This window comes from Syngnathus typhle, linkage group LG21, assembly GCF_033458585.1.
Source record: "Syngnathus typhle isolate RoL2023-S1 ecotype Sweden linkage group LG21, RoL_Styp_1.0, whole genome shotgun sequence".
NCBI lineage: Eukaryota > Metazoa > Chordata > Actinopteri > Syngnathiformes > Syngnathidae > Syngnathus > Syngnathus typhle.
The window spans coordinates 2,416,152-2,443,597 of record NC_083758.1 but is presented as its reverse complement, the minus strand read 5'-3'; the positions used below and the strand labels follow the sequence as shown (position 1 = coordinate 2,443,597).

General features: G+C 40.7%; 1 protein-coding gene and 1 long non-coding RNA gene across 3 annotated transcripts; one reads left to right on the top strand and one right to left on the bottom strand.

Moving 5' to 3' along the window:
* Nucleotides 1–130: 130 nt before the first annotated feature.
* Nucleotides 131–27,260, top strand: wu:fc23c09. Of its 2 annotated transcripts, XM_061268494.1 has the most exons (4): nt 131–248; nt 24,017–24,091; nt 24,171–24,732; nt 25,010–27,260. In XM_061268494.1, the coding sequence occupies exons 2-4, from the start codon at nt 24,025–24,027 to the stop codon at nt 26,106–26,108; spliced, it is 1,728 nt and encodes a 575-aa protein (XP_061124478.1). In that variant the 5' UTR covers nt 131–248; nt 24,017–24,024; the 3' UTR covers nt 26,109–27,260. The 2 variants fall into 2 exon arrangements, with proteins under 2 accessions (XP_061124478.1, XP_061124477.1); XM_061268493.1 differs by lacking the exon at nt 131–248 and having other exon boundaries at nt 23,635–24,091.
* On the bottom strand, nt 14,316–20,097 carry LOC133145238 (uncharacterized). The gene is made up of 4 exons (XR_009710867.1): nt 19,918–20,097; nt 19,423–19,478; nt 17,014–17,092; nt 14,316–15,172 (listed from the first exon to the last, which is right to left on the bottom strand). It is a non-coding gene; the product is annotated as an uncharacterized LOC133145238 (long non-coding RNA).
* Nucleotides 27,261–27,446: the final 186 nt, after the last annotated feature.

Sequence of the window (27,446 nt, the reverse complement as noted above, 5' to 3'; positions counted from 1 at the left end):
TGGAAGAAAATATGGAGACTATATGGAGAAACGAAGGAGTTCAAGAATTAGCTTGGCGCCATCAAATACATGAAACTGGTTCATGAAGCAAATTTGAAGATTCATTTTCCCATCTTTCCTTCCAGGTAGACTTTCTGCAAGACAGCGTTCTGAAATAACCACTTTGACCGTTCTACAAAGTCGAGATGTATGATCTTCACTGTATGCTAGATGCTGAAGATGCTAGCTTTCAAACCACTTTGCTAAAGGTAAGTCGTCTTGTAAATCATCACATAATAAAGCAGCCAATAAGCACAGCCACCCAAGTGCAAATCCGTGCAAAGATGAATCACTCAACGAGCGTCAGGAGAGCAGTTTACGTCTGTGAAATGAACGCATCTGTTGTGCTGAGCGGTTACTTTCCTCAGCAAAAAAAAAAGTCTTTAAAAAAAATAACATGATCAAAGGTCTTCTTTATCGCTTAAAAAAACTCATGTCCATAACGCTGTGATACAACAATCTTGTTGGTTTTCACGTGTCTTGTGTGTGGCCATCTTGTCGCCGCCACACAAAGGCCCCCAGATGTTGGCTGAAGCTGTAGTAATTGCTTTCATTACTGCCGCTGCTGCACAAGAGCACAACTTCCCAAACACAGTAAAACCACACAATTACCTAGGGTGTGGATATGACAGCGATTTCTGGATCTTGCGTCAGCTGATGGATTCTCACTTCATCCACACGCAAGTCAAACTTAGCGAGACAAATTTAAAAGGTTGCCTTTGGGGATACTCACCATTTTGGGGTCGGGAAGACGGAAGTAGAAACAGGGTGCGATCGAAAAATATATAAAGTAAGAAAACTTTACATCATGAAATAAAAAGTACCGTTTTTTTCCATGTATAATGCGCCCCCATGTATAATACGCACCCTAAAAATGGCATGTTGATGCTGGAAAAAAAGCCTGTACCCATGTATAATACGCACCCAAATTTAAACTCCTACTTAAGTCCGTAAACGTAAAATTTTTTCAGAAAAAAGATCATCTTTGGGAACAACCGGATGTTATTCTGCCGGTCAGTATCACTGCGCATGCGCTAGCAAACTCGATAGCGAAGAAATGTTTCGGATTTGTGTAGGGTACATTGCGACAGCAAACGAGCAGGTGATCGAGCAAGTGTCTGATACGAGAGCATTGTGTTCGTATGGAGCGCGTTTGACGTGAACAGCAGAGAAGAAAGCGCATCTGTAATGCCGGCCTCCGTATCATATCCGGATTAAAAAAATAAAAAAATAAAAAAAATAAAGTGTTTTTTTTTTTTTTTGTACCCATGTATAATGCGCACCCCAGATTTTAGGACAATAAATTAGTTAAATTTTGCGCATTATACATGGAAAAAAACGGTAGTACAGATGTGGCTTGATTTTGTCCCTTTCTCCCTGAAGTGATAGACGGATGATGATTACATTATTAACGCTCATGCAGTGGCCTCAGTCTGTATGGTAAGATGGGCAATTGTTATTGCATGACAGCCTTTTTGGCTTGGCTATGAAAGACACACAGAGACCACATGCCACGCATTGTAGTCATACTTTTCTTCAGAGGGCCATTATGACTGTTAACGTCTTATGTTATTTACAGTATGGGCTTCACAACAAACTGGTGACTAGTCAAAATTGTTAAAATACTTTGAAAAGTTGGATGGTAATAAAAATTGCTAGCAAATTTGTATTTTATATAAGTGAAGACAATTTGTAATTTCAGTATTGACATGTATAGTCGGCAGATAATTTGTCTTCGAGGGCCACATAAAATGATGTGGCGGGCCGTATCTGGTCCCCGGTCCTTGAGTTTCACACCTATTCCCTATAGCAGTGGTCCCCAACCACCGGGCCGCGGACCGGTACCGGTCCGTGGGTCACTTGGTACCGGGCCGCCAAGCCGCACAGAAAAAAAAAAAAAATTATCGACGATCAATTAATTCAGGTCAAGACACTCGTCACGTGACATGTTTCCCCAGTTGAGGAAACTAACCAGGCAATGAAGCATTCAAAACTGCTTCAACACATGGAGACCAAGCATCCTGCAATCAAAGACAAACCTTAATCACTTCGGGTGTCATTGTCTCCGATTACGTCTAGATGGGACCGGCTCGTTTCTGAGAAACAAACTCAGTGCTCCCACTAATTCAACGTAATGGTGAGTTTTATTTTTGTCATTTGTACTTGTTTTGATGTCAGTCGTATCATTTTATTTCATCGTATTTATATATTTATTATAAATGTATTATTTATTTATTTATTTATATAAATGTATTATTTATTTATATAAATGCCGGTCCGCGAAAATATTTCTGACATGTAACCGGTCCGTGACGCAAAAAAGGTTGGGGACCACTGCCCTAGAGCATTGGCAATTCCAATACTGGAATCTCAATGAAAGACTCGACGGCGGATAAATCAGGGACAGACTGACTCCTCGGTAGCGTTGGGCTCAACCAAATGTTGGTCAAATTGTCTGGACAAAGACTTCCATATTTCCAGAACATAAATATCCTGCCAAAAATGCAGTTCCTTCCTAGATTAAAGGGTTGTCAACAGGAAGGACTGTGTATTAGGGGTGTAACGATACATCGATACACATCGATTAATCGATATAATGCTCTGCGATTTATTGGCATCGATGCTAAAGGTAAACATCGATTTATATCGCCGTGTTTGACCTCGGACATTAGACGCGACTTTATTTTGAAATCCAGTTCATTGTTGCTTGCTTCCTCTTTTCGGGAGCAGTGCGCCCGGCGTTGTTGTGTTGTGAGCAGATCACGCACGTGAAAGGGGAGGGGACAACTAGTACGCGGCTCCTGGGCTGGTGTTATGGCTAGTGTCCAAAAAGACGAGGAAATTTGCTCCCCTTTAGGCTTCAAGTCATTCGTTTGGAAGCACTTTGGATTCCAAAGAAAAGATGGCTCAACGGACAAGACACGTGCAGTTTGTAAATCCTGCCATGCGGTGATCAAATATTCAGGGAGCACAAATCTCGCCGCACATTTAAAGAAAAAACACGACATCAAAGTTCAGTGTTAAAGTAAGGAATTTGTATACTACAATACTCTTGTAATTTCCTAAATAAAGAGTTTGCAGTACCTTGTTGATTTTGCGTATGAATTGTTATAAATCAGGATATTGTTCTATATTTTTTATTAAAAAAAAAAAAAAAAAATCGATCGTAGAGCACTATATCGCGATATATCGTGAATGAATCGCAGCAGGCTTTAAGATATCGGCAAATATCGTATCGTAGTTCTTTATATCGATATTATATCGTATCGTGACAAAACCCGCGATTTACACCCCTACTGTGTATATATGTTTTAATCCAGTATCCGTATCCACTGATGAGTCTGTCTGATCCCGGACTCTTCGCACATCTAATCCCAGCACCCGTCTGTGCACTGCCGCTGTCTGTGTCGAAGCTTGCCTGTGTTTTGGGGATTAATACTGCTAAACATTGTTTGTTCACTTTGATCAGTTTCATATGAACATGATGTTTCATTTCAATGACCATGATGTCTGCTTAATCCACCTTTAGAGTTTGGCAGTCCACTTAGAGGGGTTAAAAACTCCATCCCTTTGGAACGAATTCAATGAAACTAAGAGCTTCTAGAGACCTTATTCCATTAGGGCATCGCTTCTACACCATACTATTGTCCTTATAGTTGAGGGGTCTCCAGAATGTTTTAAATGAAAAATGCTCCGATGTCAAACAGCCTTTGCCAGCCAAATACCAATTTTTAGCCCATTCAGATTAAAACCGGATTGGTTTTTTTGGAGTGTGAACAGTCACAAACCTCGTGGAATCTGATTTTTGGAAAGTGTCTGGAAACCACATTCATATCGCAGAGTCTCAGTATGAACAGCTCCAAACACATGCAACACCCAATGCGCCAGACCAGAGACTGCCAATTATGGAGCGGTAAAAACATGGATCACACTGAAACTAAAAACAGCAGTCCTAGGACAGAAGAGGAAACGCATGGTCTGTGGGGAGATCGAGGGTATGTATCGAAACAAGTCCATCAATAAAAAGTCTTTCATGTGCTGCCAGTGTCGCAAATATATTGTATGATGTCAGACGTCACTCTGAACAGGGCCGGATTTGGAAACTTGCTAGAAACAGTGCAATCCTAAAAATCAGATCTGAGGATTGGAATCTGATATGTCTAGAGCCTGAATGCAGCCCAAGAAAACATGGAAAATTGCTTTTTATATCTCATCTGATTATCTTGGGATCTTGCTACAGTATGGTCCCGTGGATCCAAAGAGAAAATTCTGAACAAAGGAGCCAACCTCACGCTAGAGTATTCAATACAACCTTTATCTGTGTTCATACGTCTTAAATCACGCCGCCATTTTACGTCATCTTGTTGGTTCCTTTATGAAAGAAGAGATGTTTTAAATAGATGGAATTCACATCAAATGAACACGCTGAGTGTCCATCAAGCTGGGTGCTATGGAAACTAAAAGACATTTGAAGGTCGCACTAATACATGCATGCAGCAGGCTGTAAGGAGGCCCACCTGGAGATGAAATGAGGCAAACAAGGGAGGCGATAGGGGGATCTTTGGAGGGGGTCGTGATGAGGCAGATGGATGCAATACGCTCACTGGCACAATATCCCAAGAGGCACAATCAGGCTGTTTTCCCGGATTCAATGAGCACGTCGTAAAAGACAATCCCGTATTTAGTCTCACTGAGCCCACACCCCCAATGTGTCACTGTCTGGACTTTATTTGAATAATCTCAACTCAGCGTGTTTAAATCCCTTAACCTGGGAAGCAAAGAAATTCTAAATTTCTGTCTGGAATAGAATAAACAGCCCACTTTCATTGACTGTATTTACAATGAAGCCTTTTGGCTCTTTCATTGGCCATCAGCAAGAACATACATTGCATACATTTTCATTGGCACACACACTTTATCAAGACGTATTGCTTTGTGCGTGTGCCTTTAAGGTCTCGTGTCTCCTCTAATGCGGGCGGGAGCACTGAATCAATCTATCTGCATTGAGTCGCCTATGAAATGTGATGGCAAATGAAAATGGATCTGACCCCGGGGTCTATTGTACCGCCGCTGTTTTTAACGCGTCCTTGACTCCGAATGATTTACTAAATCACGTTCATAGGCTTGATAGTTGAAATGGAGTGTTGAGCAGCAAGGAACTTAATTGGGCAGGAAGGATAAATGTGAAAATGGTGAGTTGAAAAAAAAACACCGTACCAGATGTAGCAATGTGGCTTCAGAGGAAAGTGTGACGAAACTTAAAGTGTACGCTTGTCTGTTGATTGTTTTGGAATTCAAAGGTGAACAAATTTACAACCATCATGGACCATGAACCTATACAAGGTTTTAAAATCACCACAGCACCAGTAGTTATTGATTTACGACCAAAGTATTTAGGATTTTAGTTTCTCTTACAGGTCTAGTGAAAAAAATCTAAACAGAGGCTATTTTATCGTATTAATCAAACAAAAAAAATTGATTTGTGAGGGTTCATACTCTCTTCTTTAAGTTAACTATTTTAAACAATTCTTTTAGTCAGATAGGGAAGATTTGACCTGCTTTACACGTTTCGGCTACTCCCTATAGCAGGGGTGTCAAACTCGTTTTTTTTGCGGGCCGCATAGTAGTCATAGCTTCTTTCGGAGGGCCATTATGACTGTCAACGCAAATAAATGTATGAGCACCTCATATCATAAACAGTAAAAGCTACAAAACAAACTGACAAATAACTCACTTTCAAATCAGAGGAGTAAAAACTGGTCAAATATTTACAAAGGAAAGATATTATCAAAAGTGAAGACAATTTGCAATTCTAGTAATGACACACGAATTTGATGCACAATTTGTCTTAGCGGGCCACATAAAATGATGTGGTGGGCCCTATCTGGCACCCGGGCCTTGAGTTTCCTTAGAAGCTGAAAAAAACAAATAAAAGAATGAATGAATGAATGAATGAATGAATGAATAAATAAATAAATAAATAAATAAATAAATAAATAAATAAATAAATAAATAAATAAATAAATAAAGAGAGGGACGAACGGACGGGCGGACAGACAAACGTGCGAACGACTGAATGAATAAAATAAAAAAACATTTCACTGGTGATTAAGTTGACTTGTGTCTCCACTGTGATTACATAGTTATCCCACCTTGTTGTCTTTACAAAACATTATATTGGTGCGATTTAAGACAATAACTATGGCTGCCGTGATATTGCGGCCTTTGACAAAGGCAGAATGTCTCCCACGCCTAATGACTGATTAAGGTGTCATTTTGGGAACAGCTTGGGACGCCTCCCCTCGTGCTCCACGGCAAACAAGTACGGGATCCGTGTTGGATTTTATTAAGGCTTCCTTCCAGGGGGACAAACAAGGACGGAAGGAGGGCAAACGCCAACAACAAGCCGGAGCGTTCACGCTACATTGTCTCCACGGGAGGCGCCCCCCGCCCGCTGTATTCAGCGTATGCCATTACGCTGGGCCATGGGGGACAACAGACTACCGCTAATGCATGTCTGTCTCCAGCCTCCCCCCCAAATGGAGGCATACATAGTACATGGGAAGAAATGAGGTCAGATCGTCATGAGCACCTCTGGTCTGTGTCCGCTTGCACTTTACATGGCAGTGAAGTATGTCTGTGTGTTTCTACGAGGTTACTGCCGGGGCATGGGCGGTCATTTTAGCGCATTATCTGATTGGCTGTTGACGGAGAGTTGTTGACAAAAAGGAACAGACCCCCTGCAGACTGCATCCACTGCACCAGACAATCATACTCGCATACAGTCAACTTTAAGCTTTACCGCCCCCGCCCCCCTACCTCGTGCCTTGGCGAGATTTGTTACTATGCAGACACACACACTGGGGAATTCAGTTTTTGTGTTCCTAACGAGTTGACAGATGTAGGGCACCACGGGGCAACAACAGCACAAACTTAGATTTATATGCTTCCTTTTTACCATTTTGAACAGTTCATTGCTGGTGAGCCGTCATAATTTGGAGAGCAAACATGTTTTGAGACCAATTATTTGCATGTGTGATGGATGCTGGAAACAATGGAAAAACTTCCTACTTGGGAAACCGAGGAGCTTCATTATGCAGAGAAATGGGGCAAAGTATGAATTTGTGTGCTTGTAGACACGCGAGCAATACGAACGAGGCGGCATCGCGTGTTTACGCTAATTGTATTGTCACGCATGAGTATATTTCTGGATGCGGCACGAGGATGGATTCACATTTTCTACAAGTGGTGCTAACTCCAGACGAAATATATGCTTGTCGCTTTTGGTTAGCTTCTCATGTGTATTTTTCCTCATTCGTTTTTTTGTCTAGGGAACTGGTCCAGGATATTAAGGCAAAGCTAGCATGTGCAGGATCAAGGTTTTTCGGTGACTGAAATGCACCTTGATTGCTGCATTAAATTATTCATAGACATTTCATTTTTTTTGTTTTTTTTGTGGTGAGAACGGCAGAGATGAAAATGGAATATTAATGAACGATACAAAATTAATCATTATTTAGATTGTCAGGAAAAGTTTGATACTGCAGTACTAGGATGTTTGTTTGGGCATCTTTAACATGAGTCCTTCACTTAGATATTCAAGCTCAGGCAAGCATTAAAAATACACAGCAATGTGTTAAAAGAACCTTCAAGTCTGAAAGAATCAGATTTTTGTCTCGTTCAAACAGGATTTCCTCATTCAGAGGCCAGCTGACGCATGAAGACCATCCAGCGTTTCTATGGTGACCCGCACCTTGAGGCAATGTTCCGCCGACCTCAAATGTGATATAACAGCTTCAATTGTTCGGTGAGATGACCTGGTGTTGATCCAGCACACCATTATTGTCACATTTATTAAGCAATTTTCCAGGAAGAGAGACAAAGGGTTGGTTTTTACTGCCATGCAGACTTTACAGCTGAGCGCAAACAAAAAAAGAGTCTGTGATATGACGTACTGTAAGTTCATTTACGAGCAATAGCAATCACATAATACCTCATATATGTGCCACATGAATAAGATCAATGGTATCATTTATGATGGAATTTGTTCTGGTTGTTATCTTTTCTAAAAGCGATAAGACCAAGTGGTCTTTTGTTGACAAGCTTGAAATCAACACATTGTGTTTCTACAAACTCTGCCGATTTCTCGCACACAATGTGACTTTGACAAGGCTCCGTTGCCATAGTAGCTTGGCTCTCTGAAGGTCGAAGCCATGACCCAAGCAACAGTTCAGTGGAGGCTGCTACAGAGGTGCAAATGAACCTCCAGGCCCTGACAGAGTGTGTTTGTGACAGTATCATAGGTGAGAGGATGCGGGAACCCAAAGCGACGCGGGGTAGTGAGGGATAGGAAGCAGCACTAGTATTTCTACCGAGGGTGCCTAGACGAAGGAAAAAATGGCGAGGCGGGGGAGTAAAGTCGTCGGAAGCGCAGGATCAACAAGGAAAATGTGATTGAGCTGATGGTAGCCGATGACGGGATTACAGGAACGGTCATAAGTGGATAACGGGTGAGAAATATTTTAACCAGATGAGCTGTGCTGATGAACAGGAAGGGGGTAGATTAATCAAAATGGAGAATTATCACAGAATATACTTCAGTATCTCAGTACGCTTTAATAATCTATGGAATTTTTTTTTTTGCTGTATTTGTCAAAGCAAAACATGTAAAACTTACATTCCTTCTTCTCTTCTGTGTTGTTGCCTTGCTGTTTTTTTTTTGGTTTTTCTTTTTCTAATCCCAACGTGATTTATGCCTGACATAACGAATTTAGGGCGTTTGCGCCTTAGCTCAATTTGTTTATACCACTTTGCCGCTAATCCCTCTGACGAAACCTGCTGGGAGATAAGCAACACAAAGTTTCAACAGCATTGAGAATTCAAACAGACTCACTATAATTATCTTACATATACCTATATCCTAAAACTAAACACAAGACTACATAAAGGCTTTCCAAATACAAAATATTTGTCACCAAACTCCCAAAAGTGTAACAACTGCAGTGTTTTAACTTTGCAAGTACATTTTAAAGTGCTTACAAATGTCTGTCAATACCACAATCCTAGCTGCTTGAGCAACCCAGAAGCCGATTACAGAGGCAGCAGGCAGTATTCGCTGCAACAAACAATGGACAAGCACCACACTGTAAAAACACCAGCAAAGTTTATTTCCCGCCAGGGACTTCAAGACAATGTTGGGTCCGAAGAGAGTCAAAGAAATTAAAGATGGCTTCACCGTACACTCGTTGTTGCGTCATGGGCCAGCAAAGCTTTGTTTTGAAAGGTTTTTGTTTGAGTGGGCTGAACAAAAAATGGAATAACCTGACGGTAAAACAGATTACACATTGCAAAACCTGTGAATTAATAAAGTTCTCCATTCCCCAATTCTTTCTGACTCTCACATTGGTGAACACAAACTTCTGCTTGCTTCACATTTTAGTATGTACTGAACGTTCCAGGATTCGTTTAAGCAATCTCTGGACCAGGGGTCACCAGGTCGCCCGTGAGGACCGCATGAGTCGCCCGCAGGACTGTTCTAAAATTGGCACTTGTCAGTGAGCTACATCTATTTATTTTACAGTCAAACCTCGGTTTTCGAATGTCCCGGTTCTCGAACAAATTGGAATTCGAATTTTTTTTTTGCTTCGGTTGTCGAACGAAATTCGGAGGTCGACCTCGCGAGATGCGCGGGAAGGGCCCGAGAAAACCCGACCGCGCGGCCCGGATGTCGACTGACTCCATTTTTTATTGTATTTTCATTACTTTGAGGATTGTATTAACCCCTAATCATGCCTCCAAAGAAAGCAAGTGGGAGCAGTAAAACCATTCTAAAACACAGTGAGCGCCCGGCGCACTGCGGTTGCGCGATCAGACCAAATTAAGCTCCCTGCGAACTGAGGTCCACTTAAATTTTGGAAAGTACGTGAGGACTTTAAAAATATTTTCTAAATTTTAGCGACGGCTCTGTCACAATAATGCGACCAGCGCGGTGCAGTTGCGCGGTCGGCGGCGGGCTGCAGTTGCGCGATCGGACAAAATTAAGCTCCCTGCGCACTTAGGTCCACTTAAATTTTGGAAAGTACATCAGGACTTTAAAAATATTTTCCAAATTTTAGCGCCGGCTCTGTCACAATAATGCGACCAGCGCGGTGCAGTTGCGCGGTGGGCGACGCGCTACGTTTGCGCGTTTGGTGGTGCGTTGCAGTTGCGCGATCGGACAAAAATGCCCAAATGAAAAAATACTTTAAAAAGGCTTTTTTTTTTTTTTGTCTTGAAACGGATTAAATTTGTTTCCATTATTTGGCATGGGAAAAATAGATTCGGAATTCGACCGATTCGCTTCTCAAACCGCCTTCTGGAACGGATTGTGGTCAAAAACCAAGGTTTGACTGTATTTTTGCTATTCTTGTTAAAATCACACTTACATGTGAACTGGAAATTGCAATAATAACACATAATGAAAGCCAAATTGAGCAAATTGGCTATTTCAGAAGTGTGTGTTAAACTGGTAGCCCTTTGCCTTAATCGGTACCCAGGAAGTAGCTCTCGGTTTAAGAAAGGTTGGTGACCCCTGCTCTGGACAATAAAGTAAAAATCAAGTTGCTTTTGCTACTATCGAACAAAAATCCATTACGTCTTGTCGTTAACACATAGTGACACGCCGATAACTAGTGATGGGAAAATGAAGCTTCAGATTTGTTTCATGAACCACTTGTTGTATTTTCTACTCCTCTAGGTGGCAGTGTTGGCTTGAATACAGAGGTTTATGTCAAGACAGTCTATCAGACAATCTACAGGAGTCAAAACATACAACAACTGCTTCGTGGTACAAATTTGAAGCATTCATTATCCATCACTACTGATAACCAATGCCCAATAGACTTACAATGTTGTACGCTGTGCGCACACAATAGTTGCTTACTGATGACATATCGGTGCTGTCAGCAGGGATCTCATGCAGCAAAAGCCCAGCAAGATCTTTTTGCAAATTCCAGATGTCATGGCAACAGTACACCCGCAAGCCCGCTCAGTCATCGCTGAAGGTTTTCAGTGTGTGTCTAGCAGTTTTACCTCCTGGCAGCGTCGCTGACATACGCTCAAAGCAGCTTTTGCTCTGCTTTCTGTCACTATGTTGTCTTGTTGTTTTTGGAGGACATATTGATAAGCAGAAGGCAGCAAAGTGGCGCCCTGAGAACAGACGTCTTACTATGTACAGGGATAAACGTGCTTCATTTGTTTCAAAATGACTGACAGGAGATGTGAGCTACTGTATGTAGCTTTACCTGTAACGCAAATTTCTTATGTGATTTGTCATCTAAATAATTTGTTCATTCATTCAATCAAAAGCAGTGAAATTGAATATTTGTCTGTTCTTTTAGATTTAATACTAAACATTTTCTAATTAGCAGCTGATTAGCATATTGTTTGTGGTAAGGGCTGTGCAATTAATCGAAATTCAATTAGAGTTACAATTATTACACTCCACGATTACAAACTTGGTCGAATATAACTCATTGATATCCAATGAGCTATGTTCGTTTAGACAAAGTAATTGTTAACTTATTAACTTGTTTATTGTGGTTATGAGTCGTGACTACTAAAACATGTTTCCACGCTAAACCGAAACTTCATTCAAATTGATTAATCATTAAGTACCAGTTTCCGCAGTTAATGGTCACCGTAGCATAACCATGACACCTTGTTGACGTAATGCTATGCGTACTTTCCGTACAACTGCCAACTTAATTTTTGTGTTAGCACGATTTCGACATCGGGCATTAAAGCTTGTGACTCAGGGCAGACCAATCTGAACCAACAGCTGGTGAGATTCATGAGGCGTGCCGAATCCAATAGTCACGTCTTGAGATAAAGCAGAATAAAAATTAAAAAAATATCGTAAGAAGCAACATCTTAAGACTCTGGCTAAGACCCAACTTCGAGTGGTGGCCGTATTTTTACCATAAAGGTCACCGGATCAGTTATCATTGCAAAATTATTCTAATGGTAAAGGTCACCGAGTCAGTTATCATTACAAAATTATTCTAATGTTGAAGGAAAACAAGCCCCTGGATAGTTTTGAGTAATTTGTGGTTTTGAAAAGAGCAAGGCGCACAAAAAAAATGCAATACTTTCTTAATAACAAAAAATAAAAAATTGCGAATGTTGTCGAGCTCCATCAGCTGTGTGGGAAGCAAAGAAGCAAATGTCCGAGGGAAAGGCAGTTATGAAATGGTGATAAGGAGCGTAAACAAAAAAGAGCTCATGTTTGGCAAACAAGCCATCTCAAGACAATTGGCAACAGAACAAACTAAATAAAATAAAAAAATAAAATAAATAAGTAATTGCAGATAGGTGAGCATGCTCTTTCTTATTTTCCATTATTTTTCAAAGTTTGGAAGCAAGTTTGCACATCCTCAGAGGCAGATGGCCTTGCTGTCCATCACGCACATTGTGAGCAGCAAATAAAGCAATGGGGAAAAGGAAAAAGTGCTTTTAAATGAATCAATAATTTGCTTTTCACACAAAGAACCATTGCTACCTGATCAAATAGTTATATTTTGTTATATATGTTGGAATAGAACTCCTTTATGTCTATAAATGACCTTCTTCACCTTCACTTGGGGTTACAGCGCCACCTGTTGCCTTGGCATGTATTTGAGATACATGCGAGACAAGGCATTGTCCTTTTTGTAAACAAGGCATGCGAGACTAAAAATGGGAAACGGTTAATTTTTTTTAAACTACCGTATTTTCCGGACTATAAGGCGCACCGGACTATAAGGCGCACCTTCAATGAATGGCCCATTTTAAAACTTTGTCCTTATATAAGGCACACCGGACTATAAGGCGCACCATTAATGCATCATGTCAGATTTTTAATCCAAATCAAATCCTTCTCCAGTTTATCTTTTTTATTTCAACTTCAGACGCAACAAATTACTTTATAATCACAAAATAATGATCCATAGTCTTTTTGATTCATGATTCTTCAGTGGGCCACTTATGATTGATATCATGACACAATGCTTCGGGCCAGTTTAAATTTAGGAATTTGGTCCATATATAAGGCGCACTGGACTATAAGGCGCAGTGTCGGCTTTTGAGAAAATTTTAGGTTTTTAGGTGCGCCTTATAGCCCGGAAAATACGGTACTTGTTTATGTATGGACACGATTCACTGTCCGCTGTTGCTCAGGAACATTATTCTCTGCTTACCTGCCGTGTTATTCCCGTTAAAGATAATAATGCCCGGGACCCTTCTGGGGCTGGGTGAACCCTGTGTTTGATTAAAGAGACCTTTAGATAATGGAGGGCAAAGTGTGTGTGGGGGGGGTGCTTCTGCTCAGCAATATTATCTATTCTCCAAAGCACCTTTCATATTTGTACTTTGTTTGCACAGGGCTAACGTTAACCAACGAGCCTCCTTTTTTTTCCCCTCCATCATCGAGTCTTTGCTCCGTTTTGATTGAGGAAAAGTATGAAAAGAGGAGCCTGCATTTGGTGAATGTCATAATGAAGCATTGTCAAAAAAACACACCCAGGAAATCCATGTTAAATATTTTTTTAATGTGCTTTTATTCTTTGAAGACTCTTATTAGTAACAGCCCACTGATTGTTTACGCTCCCTGGCTTTTTATTTTGCATATGCAAATATCTCTCTCCGCTTGAGGGAGGGTTTTTTTTTTCATTATGAATTAGTCACCAAGCAACGTGATTAAAAAAAAAACCTAACCCATTACATAATGATCGTTAACTTTCAAGAGGATTTACATTTCTGAAATGTTGGTGTTTGAGTTGGAGTTTTTGGATAGAAAATGAACGAGGTATACTTAATATAAATATATTTTAGATAAGGCAGGAAAATATGGAATCAGTCCCACCTTCTGGGAAGAGTGCATCTGTCGGAAGTTTTATCCAAATGTTAGGTTGATTGTTTTAAAAGTTCTTTATAAATAACGTTTAGTTGAATCATTTTTATGTATGTTTCTTTCAGCTGTTGTTTTCAAAGTACTCGCTACATAAAAAAGTAGTTAATTTGGAAAAATGTATGATCGATATAATCGGAGAAAAGTTGGGGAAAAGACAATTAATTTCATTCAACAATGTAAACAATTAACAACATGCAAACACAAATATGTTAAGTGTGAAACACTACTTACCTTACTTTAGTTTACCGTAATTTTCGGACTAAATGTCGCTCCGGAATATAGGTCGCATTAGCCATAAAATGCACAATAACGTGAAAAAAAACATATATAAGTCGCTCCGGAGCATAAGTCGCATTCTGGGGGGAAATTTATTCGACAAAATCCAACACCAAGAACAGACATGAACGAGCAACAACAGGCTAAACGATAGGTATGCCAACGTGACATAAACACAAACGAAGAGCTGAGAACGGGCCTGACATAACATTCAGAGTTATTAAAAAAAACTATTACATAAATAACACGTTTATAAAACCATCTGTGTCACTCCAATTCATTAAATCCATCGATCGTCCTTTGTCAACAATGGGTGCGCGCCGCTGACGGCGCTTGCCCTTCAAAATATTCCACAGGCCCATATAACGATATATAAATTAGATATCAAATAACTATTACCGTTTTTTTCCGTGTATAGTGCGCAAAATTTAACGAATTTATTGTCCTAAAATCTGGGGTGCGCATTATACATGGGTACAAATTTATTTACATTTTTTTTAAATTTTTTTTTTTTTTTTTTAGAAAACAAAACCAACAACAGGACTGACCGACAAAGTCGTGGAACAAAAAGACAGGGTGACATTACCAAAGACAGGAACAGAAAGCAAACAGACATCATGACACATGCAATGATCCGACGGTGAGCGAGGGGCAGACAGGACTTAAATACAAAACACGTTACATCGATTGAGGTGACACAGGAAGAGAGGGGCGACGCGAACAGAAACTATGGCAACCTAGACACATAGCAAAACTGGGGACGAGACGTGACAAATGTCCATCAAAATGAAACTTGAAATCACCAAGTTTTGGTTTCCAAGGGTGTTTTTATTCCTCTTCAACGTCTCTCCCATACAGAGCCGCCTTTTTCACGTCCGCACGCCTCTTTCCCGTGCGCGCACGGAGCGTGGTGGTGCGTTTATGGGCAGTCTGAGAAATCAACGCCAACAAAAAAAATTACATCCAGCCTAGTTAAGACCATACCAAAGACTATAAAAATGGGACCCATTGCCTCCCTGCGTGTGTGACGATCATTGGGACTTAAAAAAAAAAAAAAAAAAAGAAATTCATAAAAAAAAATTCATAAAAATTATACATGGGTACAGGCTTTTTTCCAGCATCAGCATGCCATTTTTAGGGTGCGTATTATACATGGGGGCGCACTATACACGGAAAAAAACGGTATATAAGCAATAATATTATCAAACCATCTGTGCACTCTAAATCCTTAAATCCATCGATCAAATTCCTCCTCCTTTGTCAAAAACGCCGCGCGTGCGCCCTGACGTCAGCCTCGTTGTTATTCCACAGATATAGTATAGAACTATATTGTAGCGTTAACAAACTACAAAGAAAAACGTGGGTTTGGGAAACGGCTCTTTAGTTAACAAAACAAACTTCCAGCCACGGAGGTGGAAGAATAGGACCGGGCGTGTGTAAAAGCCATGACCGAGCCCCATCCACCGTCCCAGGACAGCCACCCGGCCGAGCGCCGGCCCCCGACTTCTAACCACGAAGGTGATAGAGAGCTCCGTAGAGTAGGACCGGGCGTGCGTAAAAGCCATAATAGTTTTTCAAACCTTCTGTGTCACTCCAAATCCTTAAATCCTTCGTCATCTTTGCCATCCCGTGATCAATCTTTGTCCTTTTTGTAAACAACTGGCGCGCCACGCCGCGTCGCGCTGCTGACGTCACTTGAAATTCAAATTACAGTAATCCCTTGCTACATCGTGGTTCGTTTATCGCGGTTTTACTTTTTTTCTTTGAAAATTTTTGAAAAAAAAACACATAAGTCGCCCCCCCACCCATGAAAAAAAACGCGACTTATAGTCCGAAATTTACGGTAGTTGTACTACATGAGGACACATGTAAAAGACTGCAGTGCGCATTCACGCAGTCTTCATGGCTACACACATAAAATGTGTCGACGTCAGCGTATGGGATAGCGACAACTGCTTCCAACACAAAGGACTTAGCCAGTGCATTTCGGGTGGTAAACTTGACATTACACACAACTCACCCCTACATAATGGCACTATGGCTAAATAATTTTAAAATCGATTATTCTATTGATTATTCCATCACTTATTTGGATACAATTTTGTTTGGATTGAAACATTTGTTTCCCATTTACTCTTTAATAACAAATTATCTTTGTTTATTAGCATTATTTAGTATTTCTAAACTAACTACATAGCTAAGCAATATCAGACAAGAGGGATTTATAGTCATTGTTTTCTAAAGTAAACAGATGTCTGCAAATGTCTTATTTTGATTAAACAAAAGATAAACGAATCTGCTTTCAGAGAATTATTTTTGAGAGCCTGAAATGAGAAGCTTTAGACTATCTTTAGTTAAAAAAAGAGTTTTAAACGATTACTTGATTATTAGAATACAAGGCGATTAATTTGATGATTTGCTGTTGATTAATTGATTCATTTTGACATCTCTGAGGCATATTTGTAATCAGCCCACACCTCTTTCTGTTGAAAGCAATTCTTATTGTCACGATGACATCACCATGTCTGTAATTATTACTGGAATTATCTAAAAGCAGGAAGTTGCATCTACTGGGTGAATATGTAAATGTCAGACATGACAATGCCCCAGTTCAATTGGTCCTTTCTGAAATGGATGCCTATAATTTTGAAAATACGGACAATTTGCAGGCTGATTATATACCTTTCACATAGGCCACTGAGCTGGGATAAAGACAGCTCAGATAGCAAGTATGAAAGAGTCTTTTGTTTACGTGTGCATGAGTCACTTACCTGCTATAGTACTTCCTTTCAGAGCCATGGTGACCTCCATGAGTCAGATGACCATTGGGAAAGTCTTTGAAGGCCCCGCCTGTGAAAAAAGAAAAGTGCATTTTGCATTTCAGCACATTTTTCACAGAGCATGGGACAGAAAAAAATGAGATCATGAAGCTAATGGGAGGTCTGCTGGGGAGTTTCACAAAAGAGTCACGGAACTGTGCTCAGTTTGCCTTCATCTAAAACCACATTTGTGAAATTAAAAGTGACAAAAGGTCATAGCAAGACTCAGCCGCAACAGCATCGACTTCCGGGCTAAATGACCTGTTTTGATTTGAAGCGGAATAATCTGGGAATCACACCTGTCATCTGTTGTTCGCAAAAAAGGTGAAGTGAAGCAGACATGATGATGATCCAGGACTGGACTATGGATTAAGATCAGATTGTCTGGGCAATGCAATGAGAATACAATGCTGATTGTTTCATATGTGGGGCTCTGTGTTGATTTTATCCATTGAAAAGTAGAAAATTGTTGATTTTTGGTACCATTCATCCATTTTCTGTACCGCTTTGTCCCCACGGGGACTGCGGGCGTGCTGGAGTCTATCCCAGCCGTCATCGGGCAGTAAGTGGGGGACACCCTGAACCGGTTGCTAGGCAATCGCAGGGCACACGGAGACGAACAACCATCTGTACTCGCACTCACACCTATGGTCAATTTGGAGTGCTCAATCGGCCTAACATGCATGTTTTGGGGATGTGGAGGGAAACCAGAGTGCCTGGAGAAAACCCACCCGGGCACGGGGAGAACATGCAATCACCACACAGGGAGGGCTGGAGGTAGAATCGAACCCACACCCTCTGAATTGTGAGGCGGATATGCCTACCGTGCGGCCGATTCTTGGTACCAGTGAGTGTAATTCTAATACCAAAAATAAATTCTGTTTTGAGAATAAATGTAGAATCAACTTCCAAACATGTATCCCAATGCCTACATATAGAATGAAATCTTGTAGGGCAGTCCACTAAAGCTGTCAAAATTGATTTAATTGACAAATAACAGATTATCAAATTAATCGACAACTATCTTAATAATTGAATAATCATTTAGAGCCATTTTAATTTATAAGTGTTAACATCCTCCGTTATCTTCAACAGTAATTTATTTTACACAGTAATCAACTTTGTATTTTCATGAAAACTTTTGTTCCACTCAAAACAACACCCGATTCTACTTCTTCTAACAATAACCGCATCAGTAACTGAATCAGTTTCAAAATGTGTGGTTAGTACAAAATTAATCCCTAGTGTGTTATTTGTTATTTAGTTGTTTTTATCATTAAGAAAATACCCAATAAACAATAGTAAATGATTTTGTAATACACCTACATGCACAAAATTGTATCCAATTAGTCGATTGATAGAATAATCGATAAATTCTAAAAGTATTGGATTGTGCCAGGCCTGATTCTACAGAGCTCCTGTTCCATTAATCTGCTCCCTCCTTGACACGCATGTTCAATTTAGTTTGGCTTCCGTGTGAGAAGAAAACATCATTTGCCACAGGCGACTAATCGACGTGCTTCTCATGTGAGACACTTTCATTTAAAAATCTGCTCGCATGCCAACACATCTGATGCCAAGTCACATCTCACCAGTCCCGTAATGACGATGAGAATTCAAGTCAGCACGTCGGTTGACCTACATGCAAACGTTATCATTGCGTGAAGAATCATTTTAATGGTATTAATGGTTACTGCAGTGGAAAATGTCAATATTTGGTATGTAATTAGTTTATGTAGACTTTAACTCATGTTTATTTGAGTTAATCACGAAACTTGCATTAGTCATCGTCATCATCATGATTATTGCTGATTTTCATTCCCACTGTCAGTTACTCTCCACCACTTTGCCATTTTATGTTTCCCTCATACAGCCATTAATGACGCAACCGAGCAGATATTTTCACAGAAAATGGGATTTGCTACAATGATGTTGACAAATGCAAACCAGTATTTGTGAACATCCATCCATCCATCCATTTTCTGAACCGCTTAGTCCCCACGGGGGTCGCGGGAGTGCTGGAGCCTATCCCAGCTGTCATCGGCCAGTAGGCGGGGGTCACCCTGAACCGGTTGCCAGCCGATCGCAGGCCACACGGAGACAAACAACCATTCGCACTCGCACTCACACCTAGGGACAATTTGGAGTCTTCAATCGGCCTACCAAGCATGTTTTTGGGATGTGGGAGGAAACCGGAGTGCCCGGAGAAAACCCACGCGGGCCCGGGGAGAACATGCAAACTCCACACAGGGAGGGCCGGAGGTGGAATCAAACCCGCACCCTCCTAACTGTGAGGCGGACGTGCTACCCAGTGCCCCACCGAGCCGCCCTATTTGTGAACAACTGTGTGCAATTTTTCACCTCACTTGAAGTCGTGTTGGTTGCAGAAGAAGTTTTAACTGCGGTTCCATGAAATTCTGAAGGGAGATTACAGAACAAATGAGGTATTTTATCAACAACATGCACACAGTCCACAAAAGTCCTGCAACGTTTCTTGTTCCTGCCTCCCCGGCGAGCTAGCACGTGCGTCATGGCCCTCAGCAAAAACAAACACCCCTGATCCCCCTGAGATGAGACTCAAATCCCACAAAAGCCCACACCAAGCTGTTGCAAATGCAGGTTCGACTCTGGCACGTCTCAACTTGCCAAGTTGAAAAGCCTGTGACAAATAAAGTCATCACCTTTTTAGTTACTCCAAATGGCCATAAGAAAAGTATTCATTTGGATTTTACTGCATTTAACCATGCACAGGTTCAATAAGAATTGCATCTAGTCTGTTTTGTATTTGACTTTTGAAAATGTCACAGATATCACTTAAGCAAAACTATAAGGTCTATTTGGTGGAAATTGAGTTACCTTTTAACTGCTTTGAAAGTTGTCTGGAATTTTTGTGTCATTAACAAAAAAAACAACACAACGTTTAACTGTTTAGACAGAACTTTCTCACAGTGTCGAGTGTTATTCTTGTCATCCGCCGAACCCCCCCACGTCTTTTCCAAGAGGCTCTGTTGTGTTTTTTGTCAGCCTTTAACTTCCGCATCGTGGCTCTCACACCATTGGCCAGTGGGGGAGGAAAGTGGACCAATGGGAGGCCAGTTGCTAGGCAGCCTGCGCCATGTCGGGACGCGCTCACACACACGTCCACAAACACACGCGCACAGCTGTTCCATTGAAAAGCAGCGGGATGTCACAACAAAACCCTGTCGCTGCGAATACAAAATACATGCACTCACTTGTATATTATGTATTTTAAAAAGAAATGCCAGTTGTATAGTTTTACAAGATTTTTTCAACCAAACTGTGTGGGGGTTTTCCAACTACGTATTTGTTTATCACGATCACTTCCGGGTTTAAAAGAATGTCAAAATGTGGAAAATTGCAGGAAAATAAACAATGACCCTGCATTTATCGAACAACAGTCATTCATTGTATAGTCTTTTATGATTTTCCATGATTTTGATAAGAAATATTGCAGATTAACTGGAGGATTTTCCTTAATGTTATGTAGCCCTTAATGGGGAATTCAATGACCCAAATCAGCAAGCCCAGCTTTGTTTGCCCATCTGCTCCTGAGACAATATAAGCCTTATAAGTATATTATGCATTTCTGTACACGCCTTTCACACATGTTGCACGTCTGCAGATTGCAAGTAGCTTGATACAAACACAAAATAGCTTGCAGAGCATGAACATGTTCATGACAGAGGATGCAGCGTTCGAATTGTTCAACATGCATCATAGAGCATTAATAGCTCCAACTTTAACATCCTTCATATTCTGGCCTGCAACCTTTGCGCCATTTCCACAAATTGTACCCGTTTGGCCAATTTCTGTTGTTTGGATCAACCTCTTCCATAGCCGGATGTCATGGATTGGGGCACAATGACCCACTATGTTGTTCACTAACATGAAAGAAACAAGCACTTGTGCTAGCTTGCAAGACGATGATGTGGAACCCAAAGGAAGAACTGTAAACAAAACCTTTCTTAGAAAAAGAAACCTTAAATCCAGTTCTCTTGCTCTCCCGGTGCTCCCACAAGCCTGTTGTACATGGAAACACATTTTATTTGATTGGAAGGTAGTCTGGGCAGGGTTAAGACAACATGGCGAGTCTTCCGAGTGTGAGCGGAATAATATTTGGATTTGCAGGCATGGCGAAGACAGCATTCGCTAGTTCCTCGGACGAAAACACAATTTTCTCCTCTGGCAAGGGAAATATAAGGATACTCCCAAGATGTAATTGTGATTCTTCTTAGTAATGGAGCTGCATTGAGGTCGCCTCAAATAATAGTGTTCCCGAACTCGAGATGACATGTCATAACATGCTGAAAACTGAAAAATTATCTTTTGTTCATTTGGAATGTGGAGGAGCAGGAAAGTTAAAAAAAAAAAAAAGCCCCATTGTGTGAGCTCACACCCATGTGGAGGCAGCGCTTTTAGCCAACAAAATCAATCACAGTCTGCGACCCTTGGCCTTCGCCCTTGTTAACCTCACCAATGAGGCTTCAGCCAGAGGACAAGCAGATGGGGGTGAGGGAAGGGCTAAATTCGGCCTGGCTCGGAGGTGTCGCTGTCAATCAAACTTCAGTGTCCTGTCAATTTTGATTATTTTGTCAACATTATCACATTGTTGCACACGTGTGTTGTACTGATTCCAAATTGACCGTCATATTTTATGTAGCACATTGGATTTTTACATTATTAACAATTATTATATTCATTATTTAATGACATGTTTATTTGTGAATCATGGGTTAAGTTCCAAAACAGGTGGATTACTTTGTAAACGTCATCGCTAATAATTACCATCCCTTGTAATTAAATAATTAAAGCCATATTGCGCAAGCTTTTATAGGGCAAACCTAAAAACAAAACACAAAAACATTTAAATACTTTCTGATGTGCTAGAAAAAAAATCAGCATAAATAATATTCGACATGGCCTTGCGTCATTTTTTGAATGTGGAGCAATTTTTCTGGAAGCTTCTGTTCCAATGAAGACGTTGTAAAAGAATGATAAATTGCTAATCACTCACAACGATTTCAACATAAAAGCATGTATACGGAAGTGAAAGCTGCCGTTTGAGGTTTTTTTTTTACTTTTTAAATGAGGACTAGTCAGATGTACATGTGTGGTTGTGTAATATTTACCATTTAAAACCTATTTCATGACAAATGCCATATGTGTTATGCAATAAATACAAACTCGACTCGTGTGCATCTCCTATGTAGGCCTGTGCTACCCCCTGCTGGATTATAATGGAACTCCATTTTTAGTTTTGGTGTCGAGCATTTGTGGCCTTTTTACGCCAGAGGGTAGGATCGAGTAAGTTTGTGTGACATCTCGGTAGTTTGGGACAGTTTCTCAGACTTCAATCAAGTTATTTGAATTTAGTTTCATTCAATTTAATTTATATTCTTTATTATGACTGTTTAAATTTAGCAAATTAATTTATTACAGCATATAAGTGAAAAAAATTTTTTTACAAATTGTTCTGCAACTTCAGTTTTTTTTTATTATGGCAAACAATCTTTTTTTTTTCAATTAATTTTTGGTTTATGCTGTTTTGTGGCTTCTGGTTTTCCAAAATGTGATTGATTTGTGCGTAAAAAGTCAAACACGTTCTAGAAACAATGTTCATGAATTATTTTTATTTTATTGTGATCTTCACTCCATTAATATTCTCTCTTTCTTCCTTTCTCAAAAAATGACTCACCTCCTGATTTTGGTTTATGTCAGAATAAAAAACATTTACAGCATCTTTGGAGATTTATCTGGCAAACTAATATCAAGTTTAAGTTATATTTTACGCATTCTCATGCATTCAAATCTAACACAGCCATTTATTTGATACAAATTAGTAGCATTGGTCTAGATTTCCTGAATGAGCACAGAGGTCAAAGGTTGTCGCCAGGCTCATCTCCACACCAGGATGTTAACTTCCAAGCAGCAGCCCTGTAAAAACAACAGAAAATGAAAAGAAAAAAACAATTGTCCCCTCTGACCTCCTATATGGGCCTGCCCTCCTTTCCCGCCATTGATCTTAGATTGAGGGTACGTGCGACAATCCTCTTCTCCAAAAAGGCATCTTGAGTGTGACCATGCATCATTTATGGTCATCTGCGGTCTTGGAGAGGGGGTGGTGATGGCGGTGGTGTGCGGTTCAAAGGTTGACTTGTTGAGTCTGGGCGGTTCTGTACGGCAAACGCACACAAACCGAGGCAGGCATCGGCTCAAACTGCACACACGGACACACAAGGAGTTAAACATCAGGTATTGTTATTGCTTAACGTTTTCATTCAATTTGTCTTCTGTAATTGTAAGTCTTTCTGATGGAACAAGCCATATTTGGGCTTCTATGATTCATTATGAGGCATGAGAAAATGATGTGATTTCTAGCCAATAATTTTTTTTAATGTAATTCAATATTGCAAAATATAATCACATTTTAATAATATATGTAAAGTGGTTGTATTATTTTTTTGAAGAATTAAAAAAATCAAACGGTCCTGTAATTGTGTAATCTTAAAAAAACTGTTAATTTCTGATAGTTAACTTTATTTTTAACTGTATTTGTCTATGAAAACAAATTGAATACAAATATAATATTTAATAATTGTGGCAATAAAAAATACTATATAAGAAACAACAAACTAAATCTAAAATGCTAAAACATTTGTAGTACCGTAATTTTCGGACTATAAATCGCGTTTTTTTTCATAGTTTGGGTGGGGGGGCGATTTATACTCAGGAGAGACTTATATACATATATATGTTTTTTTTCACTTTTTTGGGCATTTTATGGCTGGTGCGACTTATACTCCGGTGCGACTTACAGTCCGAAAATTACGGTATATTAAAAAAAGTTATTACCAATATGACAATAACTGATTTGTTTTATCTTATATTTTGCATGTTTTCCATCTGACCACCCTCAACATTATTCTGATGCCAGCCAATGAAATGGAAATTCTCACACTCGTGTTGCTACTCTTCATAGCGCCTTTACATTTGTCCATCCCACAACCAAGTAAGTACAAAAAAAAATGTATAATAAGCCATCCATGCTCATAGAAATCTTTCTCATGTTTTTAATCTTGTAATTTTAGGACAAGTTTTGAACATTGACATGGTACAGTTAACGAAGACAAAAGAGGAGAGCAAAGATGCCAAGAGAGACGCACTGAAAGAAGAGCAGGAGGGCATGCTTGTGGCAGGGATCGTCCCTCACGAGGCGATTCAAAACAAATCAAATAGTGATATTCCGACTCCTCAATCCAATCCCGAAGCTCCCATTCTCTCCTCAACAGTGACTCCCAAAAACCACAAGTCCATCTCACTGATGGAAGACATCCTCACAGAGGTGCTACAAACTCCAAGACATTATTCTGAACAGATTAGTCCAGATGTTGAAATCCAACCTGTGAGGAACACTCTAGACACAAGAACAACAAACGCCATCATTGAAAAAGGAGAGTACGACCAAAATAAAGTGACCAAACCTTCAGTCGAACTACACAAGATCAAAAAGACTATTCAAAATCGCAAAAAGGGAAATGGAAGGAAAAAGAATGTTAGAAAGCAAACCAAAGAAATGAAGACTAAAAAGATGGAGCATTTTCCTTACTTCCTGGATAACTACTGTCCTCCTGATTGTGCCTGCTATGGAGGGTAAGAAATTCCCGTGAATATTCTCACGCATCTCAGTCTTCTCATTCTTAGGTCATTAAATAAATTAAAACTGGATAGGATATTAGTCTCAGAAGACGTTTGCCTCTCTGAAAAGAGTCATTGGTTGAAAAATCCGTTGTTAATATTCCATTCAAACATAAAACGTTAAGGGAGAAGTTGGAGAGTCTGCTTGGTCATTTGTTGCCTGGCAGAGTTCATAGAAATGCCCAATGAAAATTGTATTGCAACCCAATAAAAAAATCTGCCTGTTTTCCAGGGTGGTCCAGTGTTCAGACAAATTGGTGGACAAGATCCCGTACGGCATCCCCTACAGCTCCCGTTACGTCCTCCTGATGAACAACCACATCAACAGCATTCAGCTGGATCTCCTCCGGGGATACACCTCCATGGAGTTCCTAGTCCTGAGTAAAAATCACCTTACAGATGGCTCCGTGGAAGGGGCGTTTGAGGGCATCCCAGCGTTGAAGCGTCTATACCTGGATCAGAACCTGCTGGCGAGCATACCGACGGACCTTCCGGCTTCCCTCGAGGAGCTTCGACTGGACAACAACCGTGTGAGGGTGATGTCGGAGTCATGTTGGACTCGTTGTCCTGGCCTTTTGGTGTTAAGCCTCAGCAACAACAGTCTGGGGAACGAATCGGGATCTCTTCCGGATGCCGTGTTTTCTCCTCTGCACTACTTGAGGACTTTGAACCTAGACCACAACCAACTGACGACCGTTCCCCATGGGTTGCCTCTGTCCATCAAGGAGCTGTACCTCAGAGGGAATCTCATCGAACATTTCAGCAGCAAAGCATTTAACGGGAAATCCCAGCTGGTGATTTTGGACCTGAGTGCCAACCGACTGAGCAACAAGGGCCTACCCACAGATGCTCTGGTCAAAGCCACCCACCTGGAGAGCTTGAACCTGGAGGGCAATCGACTCAAAAAAGTTCCCCGGCACCTTCCCTCGTCGATCAAAACTTTAAACCTTGAGGGCAACGTCATCTCCGCGATTAGAAGAGTTGCTTTCAACTCCTTGAAAAACCTAGAACACCTAGGACTAGCCCGAAATAAGATCTCTAAAGTAGTCCCGGGTGCATTCTTGAGTTTGCCTGCCCTGCACCAGTTGGACCTTTGCCACAACGTCTTGCGCCAGGTACCCAGACAACTACCACGTGGCCTCCACTTGGTGGTGCTAACTCACAACAAGATCCATTCGGTGCCCCGGGACGCCTTTTGTTGGGGTCAAGCGAGCACCGGTCTCAGCGAACTGGTCCAAGTGCAGTTAGAGAACAACTTAATGGACATGGGAAAGCTAGACTCTAAGGCTTTCAGATGCTTGAGGGGATTCCAGGTGGTGCATTTCTATTGAAACAAAGTCTCGGGAAAAAAGGAAAAATGTCACGTCTCGTCCCCAGTTTTGCTATGTGTCTAGGTTGCCATGGTTTCTGTTCGCGTCATTCCTCCCCTCCTGTGTCACCTCAATCAATGTAACCACAGTCATCTACCTCTTGTTACCTGTTTTGTATTTAAGTCCTGTCTGCCCCTCACTCCCCGTCGGGTCATTGTTGTCGTAATGTGTTCACGTCTCGTCTGTCGTCGTCGTTCCTGTCTTTAGCTTGTCTTTCTGTTCAGTTAGTCTTGTCCCTAGTCGAGCTTCTTATAGTCTGTCTTTGAGTTCTCCAATAAATTCTGGTCCAAGCTGCATTTGGTCGCCCTGCTCCATTCCATCCGTGACACAAAACGTAGACCAGTATAGTTATGTTGATTTATGATGTCATAAATTATGCAATCGGATCAACATTTAGGACACTTTTATTCAGAAAGAAATGCATTTTACAATTTATTGTGCAATTATCCATTTCGTTTCCTGCGAGGCCGATTGGGTGGAAAGTTTCACTTTTTATAATCAACTATTAAACTAAACTTTTCAACAACAGTCTAATTTATTACACCTCTATTATTAGTATATTTTACCCTGTATATAGTTTTTGATAGTCCTGCAAATGTTTACATGCATTTCAGGAAACAAAAGCTATAATTATTAGAATGTGTGTTTTGTATTCATTCAATCGACCTCCATGTTTCTATGAGTAGGACACATTGTTGCTCTTGAAAACCAAAAGACTTCCCCATTTAATGTTTTTTTAAGAATGTAAATATGTGCTAGTATATCATGGTCAAGATGTATATTTTCAGATGTTCCAAATATAAATAAAGCACAGTAGCTTCAGTCAACAAAACCTAAGGGACTTATATTATGGAGCGGCCACTAGATGGCAGTAGCATACAGACAGAATATCGTTGTGACAGTCACCCTAACGTTTGAACAAAACTGTCCCTTGAGGCAAACATATGCGTGTGGAAGTTGACCTTGTGGGTTTAAATGCTATATTTTAACTGCAGCAAAGACTTTGACGAGAACCTTAAAGATATATTAAGAGCAGAATATGATCTGCATGGGTATGTTTTGGCACCACTTGGTTAAGTCCTTCTAAGCAACGTGGCACCGCACCGGCGAAGGCCCGACGATGAGGGGGAGGGAGGGATCAGAAGAGAGGAAGGAGGGATGATGGGGGGAGGATGGAGGATTTAACCAGGCGTTGTTGGCTTAGTGTCCGTGAAGGGAAGAGCCGTGGCTGGGCAGACAGCTCACCAGCACCTCCCTACAGTCCAGCAGGACCATGACCCAAATCACAAGTACCTGGAA